The sequence below is a fragment of the Euprymna scolopes genome, chromosome 21, assembly GCF_053919585.1.
Source record: "Euprymna scolopes isolate OS-2025 chromosome 21, ASM5391958v1, whole genome shotgun sequence".
Taxonomy (NCBI): domain Eukaryota; kingdom Metazoa; phylum Mollusca; class Cephalopoda; order Sepiida; family Sepiolidae; genus Euprymna; species Euprymna scolopes.
Genome location: NC_136502.1, coordinates 42,646,226 through 42,660,383, shown reverse-complemented (window position 1 = coordinate 42,660,383; position 14,158 = coordinate 42,646,226). Strand labels below are relative to the sequence as shown.

At 31.9% G+C, this 14,158-nt stretch overlaps 1 protein-coding gene across 1 annotated transcript in view; it reads right to left on the bottom strand.

The window, feature by feature from the left end:
- Positions 1–5,790: 5,790 nt before the first annotated feature.
- The window catches only part of LOC145243007 (uncharacterized), an 87,142-nt gene continuing 78,774 nt past the window's right edge, over positions 5,791–14,158 (bottom strand). The window contains exon 2 of the mRNA XM_080106128.1: positions 5,791–5,999. Coding sequence (XP_079962254.1) covers positions 5,802–5,999 — 198 coding nt within the window. The 3' untranslated portion in view covers positions 5,791–5,801. The remainder of the gene's footprint in view (positions 6,000–14,158) is intronic.

Genomic DNA, 14,158 nt, shown 5'->3' with positions numbered 1-14,158 from the left:
ATTTGGGTTCAAATTAAAATAGATTTATATAAGGAAAATTTTTTTCGAAATTAGATCTTAAATTTAAATAATTCAAAGTTTAAAATTAGGTATTACATCACCCGATAAAAAAAGGGGAGGGGGATTTAACAAAACGAGATTTAAACGTGAACTCGCGAGGTATATATACTTCACACTTCCGGTTATAAAATAGACGAATATTGGCTGAAGAGAGCTTGATAAGAATACCTTAAACGGGCCTTATTATCGGGCTTGAAACCGACGGTACTAATGATCTGTCTCAACTAACAACTTTGATGAGAAGGAGAGTATTTCTTCGAAACTCCGCGGATTAAGGACTATCCATTTATCTAGTGTTTCCTTTTCAGATTAAATATGTTTTTAACTCATTTCAAAGTGTTTTTAAACATATTTTATTAACTGTTTGCTCCTATTATAAGCTCTATTTCCTATTTGGTTTTATCGAGGTTTTATATCTGGCTGAGATAATTTTATAAACATTAATTCTTTAATATTTATAATTTACTTTAATTTTACCATCTTGGATCATTTTGGTAAATTCAATTGTAATTTTCATTATATATATATATATATATATATATATATATATATATATATATATATATAATTTAAAGGAGATTAGAACAATAGTCTAAAGAGCAGAGTGTATTTTAATGTAATAGTGAAATTACTAGTTTAATTAAGATACAGGAAAGAAAAAGTGCTCGTGGTAATTTAGATATATAATAAGCTCGACAGGTAAATATCCTAGAGCTAATTATCAATCACATTACTAAATATATATATATATATATATATATATATATATATATATATATATATATATATATAGAGAGAGAGAGAGAGAGAGAACAAGAAATATATATATATATATATATATATATAGAAATATATATATATATATAGAAATATATATATATATATATATATATATATATATATATATATATATGCTGTTTTGGTAAAATATGTTTTTTCAATTAGATTTCACTCTTTTGTATATCAATTATTTTTGTTTAGAAGCTCAATATTTGTTAATATAGCAACAGACATTAATGAACAACAATATCCAAATATTTATAATATATATAATATGAAAAACAAATCCTTCACCATGTCAAAATTTCACTTTTATAGATATACTAGCAGTTCAGCCCAACTTTGGTCGGGCTTTATGTACTGTTCATAACTTTATGTGCATATATATATATATATATATATATATATATATATATATATATATATATATATATATATATATATTTATATATATAGACTTATATGTAATATACTGAGTTCGTGTAATTCTGTAAGTTTTCATATACCAATGAGTTTTAAGCCAAAAAGAGCGGACTTAAGGAGTAAGTTACAAAATTATCATATTTCATAATTGAGCATTAATATACTATGAAAGCAAAATCAAGACTTCAAAAAGGTGTTGATGGCAACAAAAAGTGTATTTCATTTTACGTTACAATTGTTTCCATGTCCAGTCGAACAATTTCAAACATTATATCGTTTGAAAAATTTTCCAAAACCAGTATTTCTTCAGACTTTATGAATAAACACACTTTTGACAATAATGCATTTTTGAAGAGAAAGAAAAAAGAAAAATTCCCTTAACGGGAAAAGCATGTGAGAAACATTTACCTTTGCTGTAGTTACGGAAAAGCCCATTTAAATATTAATATATCGCCTAATTTTCGTATCTTTATTTAAGAACAGTCATGAATAGTTTTCACAGAAAACCCTAAACCATTTAAAAAGTTTTTTTTTATATCCCATTCGTTGAGTTCCTAAATTAGATCTCGTTGTTTCATTATTTCCCAATAATTAATTTTTTTATAAAAAGAGTTTTTTTTATTTTTATTTCTATTTTTAGTTACATTTGGTCGTTACAAACAGATGTAACTGTTTAACTTTTTAATAAAGATATATTTTTGCTTTTGTTGTCGAGCGCTATCATACACCTCGTTGAATTCATTAGTTCCTACTTTCGAATATCTGAAGCCTGAATTATAGGATAACCTGATATACGATTTATATATATATATATATATATATATATATATATATATATATATATATATATAATTGGCAGTATTGTTTAGTTATTTAAACAAACACAAAACCAAAATGTGTGAACCAAAGAGTGCTCAATGTTTAGACAGAGCAATATGAATATGTTGAATATAAAAACTAGTGGCTACACATATGCAAATATGTTTCAGTGACCATCCTGCTCGGGAAAATCACATCATCAGGCCATCTCCAGGCCAAGAATATCTCCGTGATTTTTCCTAGCAGGGTGGTCACTAAAACATATTTGCATATGTGTAGCCACTAGTTTTCATATATATATATATATATATATATATATATATATATATACATATATATATATATATACATACATACATACACGCACACACACACACATACACACACACACACACACACACACACACACACACACACACACACACACACACACACATATATATATCGCTTTATTGCAGGTCTATATTTTTTTAATTTTGAAATTGCTATGAAACGCAGAAAAGTGACTTTTTTCTATTTTCTGGTAATTTAAATGTGTGTATCACTTTATTGTAAGTGTCTAAAAATGTATTTTTTCCGTAATAAAACAATATTCTTACTTTTGTTCACCTAAATTGAATAAAATAATAGCTGCTCTTTTTATTGAATACTACCAATAACCTCGTTAAATTCAATGGTTTTTACTTTTGAATATTGTTATATATAGACATATGTATATATATATATAGACATATATATATATAGACATATATATATATATATATATATATATATATAATCAAAACTGTGTAAAAACTTGTGTATCGCTTTTATTACAGGTTAATATTTTTTAATTCTGAAATTGCTATGAAACGCAGAGAAATTAAATTTGGTATAACACTGGAAGAGCATAACAAGATGCCTTGTTTCCCTGATTTTTGTGAAATTTGAACAAATATTTTAAAAATTATGCTAATTTTTCAATTTTCTGGTAATTTTAAGTGTGTATCACTTTTTTTGCAAGTATCTAAAAATGTATATTTTCGACAATAAAACAATATCCTAACTTCATATTTCTATTTATATGAAATTAAGAACATATCCAGTAACAATATTAACCAAAAACACAAACGAATTTCACATTGTTTTATTTAAAGAAATATTTATTTATCAACATAACTCCCATGCTTCAAAATTATTTTGAATAGCCTCTTGTCAAATGATGATGTCAATTGGCGGGTTTGAGATGATGTGATGCTATAGATAACGTTCAAAATCTTCGTCCAAAGTTCATCTTTCGATGAAAATTGAACATCTTCTTCATAAACATTCATCTTTATATTTGTCCAGAGCTGCTCAATCAGGTTTATGTCTGGAGAACAAGGTGGCCATGTCATCAAATTTTCTCTATTAATGTCTAATTACTTAAGGTAAGATGTCGTAGCCTTGGCTGAGTGGGATGCCGCATTGTCGTGCTAAAAAAATCAATTTGCGGTGACGCACCAATGGAAGGTCGTCAAGCCATGATGACAAATGCTCATTTAAATACAAGTGAAACGTGCATGGTTCCCCGTGGATGCACAATGAACGAGGTATAAAAAATCGCTAAGTTCAGCATTTGCCCCCTCCCCATTTAGCCTCAAATTCTCCAGAGGATATCAAATCATAGTGAAAATGAACAAACGGCGGAGTTTTAGGCCTTAACATATGTCAATTTGAGTTCTGCACCATGCATAAATAAATAAATAAATAAAAAAGTCCATCATGCCCACCGTTTAGTCTCAAAAGTCCCCAAGATATTAACATATTTAAATTTGAGTTCAGCACCATGCAAAACTGCTAAATAGACATACACAGAAACTTTTGGACAAACATGGTAAAATAGTCTCCAAAACGGAGTATATTTATTAGCCCTAACAGAGCTCCTGGGACACACTCAAGAGTTATCGTGAAGTATAGACAAATAAAATTATATAGAAATCAGTTAGTTACAACTTTTCAGAAAGTTTTATAAAAACCCAAGAAATCATTTTTTTTTTAATAAGCACAAAAGTGTCAATTTTAGCCATTTTAACCCGAAAGGTAACCTTAGGGGAGCAACCGGAGTTTTCACGGAAAATCCGTTCTGTTACGTTTTTACTCATATCATGTTCAATGTTTGTGCAAAATTTAAAAAATTCCAAGGCGTAGTTTTTGAGAAAAGCGCAGACAAACGAACGGACGAACGGACAAGGGTGAATTTACAGGTCCACCCTCCTTTGTCAGAAGACCAATAAAATATAAAACTGGCTTTACAGTGTGGCACCTGGCACTTCCACCTCCGCCTCCCCGTTAACGACGGAATCAAAGAGGACTCCAATCTTTGGCCAACCAATCTGGTCCATCAAGGGTTGCTTTGGTTTCATCAATGAAAAGAGCATTTTCAAAGCCGGTTTTTATGTATTTCCGAACCTAATCCAAACGTTTTTCCTGATGAGTTTGGTTTATAACAGGTCTTGCTACGGGCTTAATGCTTCTTGCAATTTCGTTTAAGACATTGAAGCGCGTCTTTCTGGAGAAGAAAGCTATTCCAGCCTTGTCAAATATAGCAGCATTGTTGCTACCTGGCTTCTTGATAAGTTGATGGCAAATTTTTCTAACATCACGAGCAGAAACTGACTTCGTGTTTCTGTCGTTCCTTCGTTTGATGTTTGGATTTTTATCGAATGGCGAGAATGTTCTTCGATCTCTTCCGAGCACCTTGGCTAGATCTACGAGCGATACACCTTCTGGAAGGCCTTCAACGACATGTTCTCTTTCACTAGCTGTCAATCGACCCTTTCTAGGCATTTTGGGAGACTTGCAATAAAGTGATACAGACTTAAAATTATCAGAAAATAAAAACATTAGCATGATTTTCGAAATACTTGTTCAAATTCCACAAAAATCAGGGAAATAAGGCATCTTGTTATGCTCTTCCAGTGTTATACCAAATTTCACTTCTCTACGTTTCATAGCAATTTCAAAATTAAAAAAATACTGACATGCAATAAAGCGATACATGGGGATTACATATGTAAAATTATATAGAAGAAATTAAAAATTGGGGACTCTTGCTCCGCATAAACATACTTAACTTTATATAAATAGTGTTAGATACATAATATGTGATGACGTACACACACACGCACACACATACCTAACTTTGTGAAGAATGAATAGACGGAATTGATGAATGTCAGAAAACTAGTATCATATCAAGTCTAAAGAAGAATTTCATAAAGATATGCAGTAAGACTGAGACGGTAACGATTTGAGCGAAGAGCTTACATTCCAAAGTGTCTTTCGTATAAATTACATTAATCGTACAGGTCTTACCCTTTTTTGCATTGGAAGCCATCTTTATGCGAAAAGAGATAAAACAAAAACTCAAAACTAAGAAAAAAAAATCGCAGATGAAATGGAGTATTGCGATACGAAGCGGATTTGTTTATGTAATAAAATATCAACCATTATTCTCATTAGAGAGTTATTCGCGGACTGACAAAGATGGGTGTGCAATATTTTCTTCATTTTTCTTTTTCTTTTCCCCTTCGTTGTTGATACAAGCCAAAACGATTCGAATCAGCAATAATGGAGAGAAAACTAAACGAGAAGACACTTTACGTAAACAAATCAATAGAACCCCCCCCCAAAAAAAAGCATCATTTATAATAAAAGAATCTTTTATTTCGGAATGTGTCATTTGGAATTCCGAAAGTCTATAAAGCAAATCTGACAAGTCGTTGGTTGGCGTTTTCCCGTGACTGCCATTTTTCCATCCTCATTATCATCAGCAGGATTATAACCATCATCACCATCGGCAGCAGCAGCAGCGGCAGCAGCAGCAGCAGCAGCAGCGGCGGCGGCAGCAGCAGCGGCGTTTCCCCGTGAGGTAACCTTTTTCGGGAGAGGCTGGCCTATCATGTGACAGGAAAAGAAATAAACAATCTTTCAGATTTGTGACATGTACAGCCTCATATCCCACTAAATAAGTGTTGTCTTATTGTTTTTTTTTGGGGGAGGGGGAGGTTCACATTTTAGCAAATGCAACGCCCAAAACCGAACACTTTTTTTGGCCGTCATTGTTCGTAACTTATTGCAGTATCATTACATCTGCGCTGTTTCTACGATTATGAACGGTGTAAATAAATCTGAACTGAGTCGATCAAATACTATGGCATTGTATAAGTTATCTATCTATCTATCTATCTATCTATCTATCTATCTATGAATTTTAAAAGGAGCGGCGCATATTCTTAATAATGGAATATATATTCTAGGAAGAGAGCGAGTAACGTGCGCACATTATTGTCTTTGTAAAATTTAACAAAAATGATTAAAATTTAAAACTATTCCTATATTTATTGCTTATACCCGTCCTAGGATGAGTATAAGCTAGTTTATATATATATATATATATATATATATATATATATATATATATATACATATATATATATATATATATATATAACTATATATATATATATATAATTATAAAACTCAAATGACCTTGTAACGAGTGATGTAACTCACTTTCCGGTTTACGACATCCGGTTGCGCATGCGCGCATAAACATTAACCCATAACAACGTAAACAAATAAACACAAATCGCTTCTTTTGCAGATTTTGACCTAGGCTCTGAAATATTAACGTTATTATTTGGAAATTATTATTTAACATGGGAAGAGGGGGGTGTTTTGCAACTATTCTTTATTACAACTATACTGTCGCTATTTTCTTACAACTAAACAACTTTAACCCGTTGACAAACATAAGAACAATTGTAGTAAAGCCAAGACTACTACTACTACTACTACTACTACTGCTACTCTCTATCCGTCCCTTTTCCTTCCCTTCTTTCTTTCCGTCTTTCTTTTTTATTTTTTGTTTACATTTCTAGATACAAAATAGTTGTGTGAGAACGGTGAATTTGTTGATATATTTACTAATCTGTTTCATTATTAGTTTTATTTTATTTTATTTATTTAGGTTTTATTTTTTTGCTTCAGGTTTTATTAATTATTTTTTTTTTTAGATTTTAAGTTTCTATAACTTGGCTGAAGGATTCCAATATGGGTTTTTCATTCTTATATTTTTCATCGGTAGGTTCATGTGCGTTTTTGCTGCTAAATGACTTTCGTCGGCGTTCGATTCGTGGGGAAATCATGTTTAATTTTCGATTTTTGAGCAATTATTCGGAAAAATAGGTAACTTTACACGAATAGGGAGGATTTTTTTTCATATTTTATTGATTCGTCCGTGATTTTTCATTTTAATATACTTTCATAAAAATGTTTCTGTTATGTCAAAAAAAAACTATTTTCTTAACGTCACAAGTGTCATGCTCATACATGAATGCCATAGCTAATATAACATACTGACCCAACGGGTTACGAGTAGTCATATATATTTGTGTGTTATTTGTTTTTTGTTTTGCAATACTCTTTGAATGAATTCAATAATTTATACGAAAGTGCATTTTTACCTAAATGCGAGTTGGGAATACTTTTCCCTTTAACCAATCTTAGTACCCCCAAATGGGGAGCGGCATATGTATTATTTTAAAAATATAATTATCCACTGACACGTGTTCCGTCGTCGACGACTCATCAGAGTGGTTGAATCTAGCGAGATTCAAAACCGGAACCTCATGGTAAGAACCATAACCCCCTACCGCTAGGCTATCTCGCACGACTGAAGCAATGGCGTTTTTTTTATGTAGATATTATTTGTTTTTGTTTTGCGATACTTTTTGAATGAATTCAATTATATATAGGAAAGTACATTTTTACCTAAATGCGAGTTGGGAATAATTTTCCCTTTAACCAATTTTTGTACCCCCCAAATGTAACCCAATATATATATATAGTCATTTATTTATTTGAAGAAAACTTAAATCCATTCTTAGCACCAAAAGGCGAAGGAGTGAAAATGTTTATTTAACGTCAGTACTAACTGGCCGTTCGTTCGGTGACTCAAATCAGGAACACTCGGGACGATATGGGCCCCCGCCTACAGAAATACCGAAATTTCTCCTTCAGAATGTAAACGTTATTTCCGCTGTCTTTGGCGTAGAAAATGAAGATTCCAGTTACATCGGGTATGAAATACATCTGCCTTACTTTAATGCTAGGTTTGTTTATGGTGTCTTTTACTTTTAATAAAAACCCTTTCCAATATTTGCTGATGAGGAAACCTTGTTTAATAAAAAAACTATATGTAATAATTATTATCCGTAACTTGATGTCTACCACAATAAAAACATTGTTTTCCGAAACGAGCGTACAAATAATTGATTTTGTTGCTCTTCCTTCTTATGAAACGGATTTTTAATTTAATTATAATTTGATTTTTAAATTATCAATCACATTACTATATATATATATATATATATATATATATATATATATATATATATATATATATATATATATAAGTGAAAGTGTCTGTCTGTCTGTGTATCTGTTTATCTGTGTGTCTGTGTGTGTATATTTCTCTATGCAATAACTCTGTCAATTTTAAGTCTACATACTCGAAATTGTAATACAGCGTACTGAGATTTGGGGAAATCGATGTGATCGGTTTTCGGCCAGAGATTGGACTGTTAAGGGGTCAAAGTTCAACAATTCGACCTTTGAGAACTCTACTGAACTCTTCCCCCAATTTTCGGTCCAGACCCTTGAAATTTTAGATATAGGTTCATTAGACATAGATCTAACTTAATAACTCAATTTGAGCCCAAAACAATAAATTTTAAGGGGTCATAATAGGGGTCATAGTTAAAAAAAATGTACCTTTAATTTGTTTTTTTTTTGGGTTTTTTTTTGATCAGCATACATCTCTAAACACCCGGGCAACGCCGGGCACCTATGCTAGTATATATACAAATGTAATTCTTGGTTCGTTCAAAATCTATAAAACCATATTTCTACATTACCAATTTAATTGAAATTTTCAGAAAATCTATCTGTAAAGTCAAGGAATGTTTTCATGTTATTAAAATAATTTAACATTGCGAATTATAAAAATATTAAATAAAATAAAAATATTTTTCGTAACTGCGAGACTGTCCGCCATTTCATTTTCGGTAGAAACGAGCCTTTCACTTGCCCCACGAGTTGACATTTCACTATCTACTTAATAGAAAACAACCCAAAACCATTCCCTATTTTTTAAATTTAAATTAATTTGTATATCTTAATTTTTTTATTTTTAAAATCATTTGTTTATCTTAAGGCTTTCCACCCATCAAACATTACGTTTGATATGTTTAGTTTTGTTCACGGCATTTAACGACATCGAGATTTCCAAGAATCCATTTTTGGCTTAAAGCTTTCCTGGCGAAGCCTTCCTAAAATAAATTCTAATTCTTAATTTCTTATGTTATTAAAAAAAAAATAGCATCCCGGAATTTTGATAAAATTTTCCATTAAGGCCCGTCTCACGTTCGTATATAACAAAATACTTTTTTGGGTGGGCGTTGGGTTCCATGGCGACCAGCAGAATTATCCGATCATGTAAATTAAAAATGTTTGTAAAGTCAGAAATTATCAATAAACGGTTTAGTTACTTTTTTTAAAAAAATAATTCATGAAAAGAGTTAAGCCAACGTAAGTACATGAGAAATTATTAATAAATATTTAGTAACTTTTTCCTTTTATTCTTCTTAAAGAGTAAAACTTTTTTATTCATGAAAAGAGTTAAGCCAACATAAATAAATAAATAAATATTTGTACAAGTTACAAATTATCAATAAATGATTTAGTTACATTTTTTAAATTATTTATGAAAAGAGTTAAGCCAACGTAAATAAATAATGTTTGTAAAAGTATGTAAGGCAACATAAATAAATAAATAAAAATGTTACGTGTGCATGCGTTAGCCTTGACTGAGGGGGGACTAAGGGAACGACCATTAAATAATTCTACGGGTCGCCATAGAACACAACGCCCAAGGAGTACCAAAATAGTTTTCATGATATGAAGAAATTTCTTTTTCGAAAAGTAGGTGATCACTTTTCTACGTAAATTTAATTTAAAATGAGCACCCACTTTCTGGCCACCTGAAGAAGGGGGAATTTATTTTTGTGTTTACAGGCTTAAAGGTTTTTCGACAAGGCAGTTTGGTACGCGAGTGCATATTTAACAGCCTTTGTTTATGCTCGAGCGTAGCGTAAACAAAGGCTACATCTGTGAAATGGAAAATAGTTCCAGAGTTCAGGGGTTATTATTATGCAAAAGAAATCAAACAAAAAACTTTTTCGCCAAGAAACACACAGAAAAATAAAAATAAAAAAAAACATCCATTTTTTTCTATCGAATTCATTTGCTGTTTTTATTGAAAACTATTTTCCCACGGATTTTTGATAAAATTTTCCGTTAAGGCCCGTGCGTCTCACGTTCGTATATAACAAAATTTTTTTTTGTAGATTTCGGTGTGCTAAAAGCGAATCTGCAAACCGTTTCCGTCGCAAAAAATAGTTTTTATGATATGAATAAATTACTTTTTCGAAAAGGGGGTGATCATTTTTCCATGTAAATTTAACTTAAAATGAGCACCCACTTTCTAGCCACCTGAGAGAGGTGGGTATTTCTTCCTATGTTTATTGGCTAAACAGCCTTCGTTTATGCTCGCGCGTAGCATAAACGAAGGCTACGGCTGTGAAATGGAAAATAGTCCCAGAGTTCCGGGGTTATTACGATGCAAAAGAAATCAAACAAAAAACCTTTTAAGCCAAGAAACGCACAGAAAAATTCCCCTCTCTCAGGTGACCAGAAAATGGGTGCTCATTCTAAGTTAAATTTACATTGAAAAGTGATCACCCACTTTTCGAAAAAGTAATTTCTTCATATCATGATTTTTTTTTTTTTTGGCGACGGAAACCGTTTGCAGATTCGTTCTTAGTACACCGAAATCTACAATAAAATATTTCGTTATATACGAACGTGAGACGGGCCTTAAAGTAAAATAATACCGGATTTTTTTGGGCAGATTTGCCGTTTAGTTGTACAAATATCCTCAAACCAGGTAATTACTAAAAGGGACTCTTAAAATTCGTCACCTGTACCGAGCAAAAGTTTAAAACCACCGATTATATGTCACTACGTCACGGTAACATATATTGAGTGAGTTCCTAACAGTATTTTGTATAGATTTTAGTTTAAACTCATTTTCCCAAAATTTCCCCAAACTTAACGTGTTCGATACAGTCTGCCGCCATTTGTATTTTTCAAATATACCGATAAACGCTGCATGTTTTTGAACCGATTAAACATTACATAAAAACACTACAATGTTATCCAGTTAGGTAGAACATTTACTTTTCTTGCCTTTGATAACATTTATTTGTTATATATTTATTTTATGACAACTTCTTTGTATCTGTGTTTAGTAATACAAACCCTGTTCATTTAATGTAACGTTTAGTCGGTTCGAAAAACAGTGTTTATTGGTGTATTTGAAAGCTACAAATGGTGGCGGACACTGTTGATTACGTTAAGTTAGAGAAAGTGAGTTAAAACTAAAAAAACTATACAAAATACTGTCAGAAACCCACCGATTATGCCAATCTATGTCATGGTAACATATATTTGGTGGGTTTCTGATACTGTTTTGTATAGTTTTTAGTTTTTAACTTACTTTCCCAAACTTAACGTATTCAACAGAGTCCGCGACCATTTCTGTGTTTCGAGCTGATTAAACATTTTACATTACATAAAAAACACTAAACAATTATCCAGTTAGGTAGAAACGTAACTTACCTTTGCTTTCATTTATTTGTTTTTGGACAACTTTTTCAAAATAATATTGAATCAGTGTTATTTAAGCCATTTTTCACGTAACGTTCGTTTTTCTGTTTTTTTTTTTACTTCGCTTATTCTTAGCGAAATCCCAAAACACCCGGGTACCCACCGATTTTTTTAATTTTAATATCGAAACAGGCTTATTAAGCCATTTTTCACGTGTTCGTGGTCTGTTTTCATCGTTCGTTTGCCTTACGTTATTTTTTTCCGCTTAAGTATTAACGTTCTTTTCTTTTTTCACTTCGCTTATAACAAACAAACCTACGTCGTCGTCGTCGTCGTCGTCACGCTCGACGACTTCCGGCCGCGCACCTGTCAATTTGATTCTTAAATAAATTCAAACATCTTTCACTAACTCATTCTGGCTGGCCGATTTTATTTTCAAACTTCACCTCAGGGCTTCGGTTCGATCCTACCCCCGGGTTCTTTTTTATTTAACACTACACACACCTACAAACACCCGGGCAACGCTGGGTACCCCCGCTAGTCTATAATATAAATCTCAACTAGCTGCTTAAATGTATATATATATATGTATGTATGTTTGTATGTCTACCTAAAACTTTCCTCTAAGGCGAAGGATTTTCACGAGATCGGTATCATTTTCAAGCTAGACCTTTCGGACGACAAATATCGAAAAATTGGGTTAAAAAAATTCCTTCATCCTCAACTGCGCACTTTTCAATAAGGAGGAATCGCTTTTTTCGCAGATATTTTCGTAAGTCATCCCCTCTTTTCGATCCTTAATTTAAATCTACGCCACTTCCGGTTTGGCGATGAGCGCAACACCAAAGGGGTAACGTTTTCTTTTAACGTTCTTTTCCTCCTTCGCAGTACCGGTTCGAGCCTCTGCCTACTACCACCGTTTTTTTTTCTCAACACAAACCTCCAAACACCCGGGCAACACCGGGCAACACCGGGCACCCATGCTAGTTAGCAATATTTGATCAGAATGAAACTTTGAATTTTATGATTTTTATTTTATTTAACGGCATCGGGAATCGTTTATTTCATTTGTACCGTCATATCTGAAATCATATACCAGAAATTCTTCTTTTTACAAAAAACACAAAATGGTGTCGTTGGTTTCGTCTTCTGTTTTTAATATTTAAGTCGATTTTTATAATGTTCAAAAAAAAAAAAGAAAGAAAAGAAAAGAGTGCACTGGTCTGCACCACCACAGCAAATGTTGCAACAGTAGTCTGTCTTTGAAAGTATTTGACTTTTTAAATGGTTGCAGCAGGATTATTTTTTCTAGCAATCTTAGCAATAGGTTAGATGTAAGTCACCCATTTTAGGTGTAGATTGAAGAAAATTATTTTAACTTATTTCCTGAAAAAAACAAAACAAAAAAAAACACAAAAAAAATCTCAACATATTTGCCACTACTCATTTTTCTTTTGTTCTGACAAGAATGGGTTTTGACAAGTAAACTTAAATCACCCGAGAACTAGACTCGCTGACTTAAAGAATGTGGCCCACTTACTCAACTCGCCCCTGAACGTCGTCTTGCAAATGAAACCCATCAATTCGTCTATTGTTTACATTGGTTTCTTCAGTTCCAATCTTTGGAAAAAAAAAATTTGAACGATCTGTCATTCGCATAAAGAAAAGTAAAGAATGTCACAACATGACTTCATATTTTATAGTTGATTCTACATTCAAGTAATAGATTTGGGGTCATTCATTTCAACAATCGTAATAGATTTGGGGTCATTCATTTCAACAATCGTGGAAATGTGTGATTTGGCCAAAGGATGTCCGTTTATGAAGTTATAATCTTTCTATAGCAGTGAAAAAAAAACATAACCGGCGTTCAGATTATAGAATCCAACCAACGAGTAAAAATCTATATAATTATAAAACTCAAATGACCTTGTAACGATGTATGTAACCCACTTTCCGGTTTACGACATCCGGTTGCGCATGCGCGCATAACCTGCGCACTGAAATATTAACGTTATTATTTCGAAATGATTATTTAACATGGGAAGAGTAGGGTTTAAAATAAACAAAAAAAACAAAAGAACAATTGGGACGCTGAAATATTAACGTTATTATTTCGATATTATTATTTAACATGGAAAGAGTGGGGTTTAAAATAAACAAAAAAAACAAAAGAACAATTGGGACGCTGAAATATTAACGTTATTATTTCGATATTATTATTTAACATGGGAAGAGTGGGGTTTAAAATAAACAAAAAAACAAAAGAACAATTGAGACGCTGAAATATTAACGTTATTATTTCGATATTATTATTTAACAT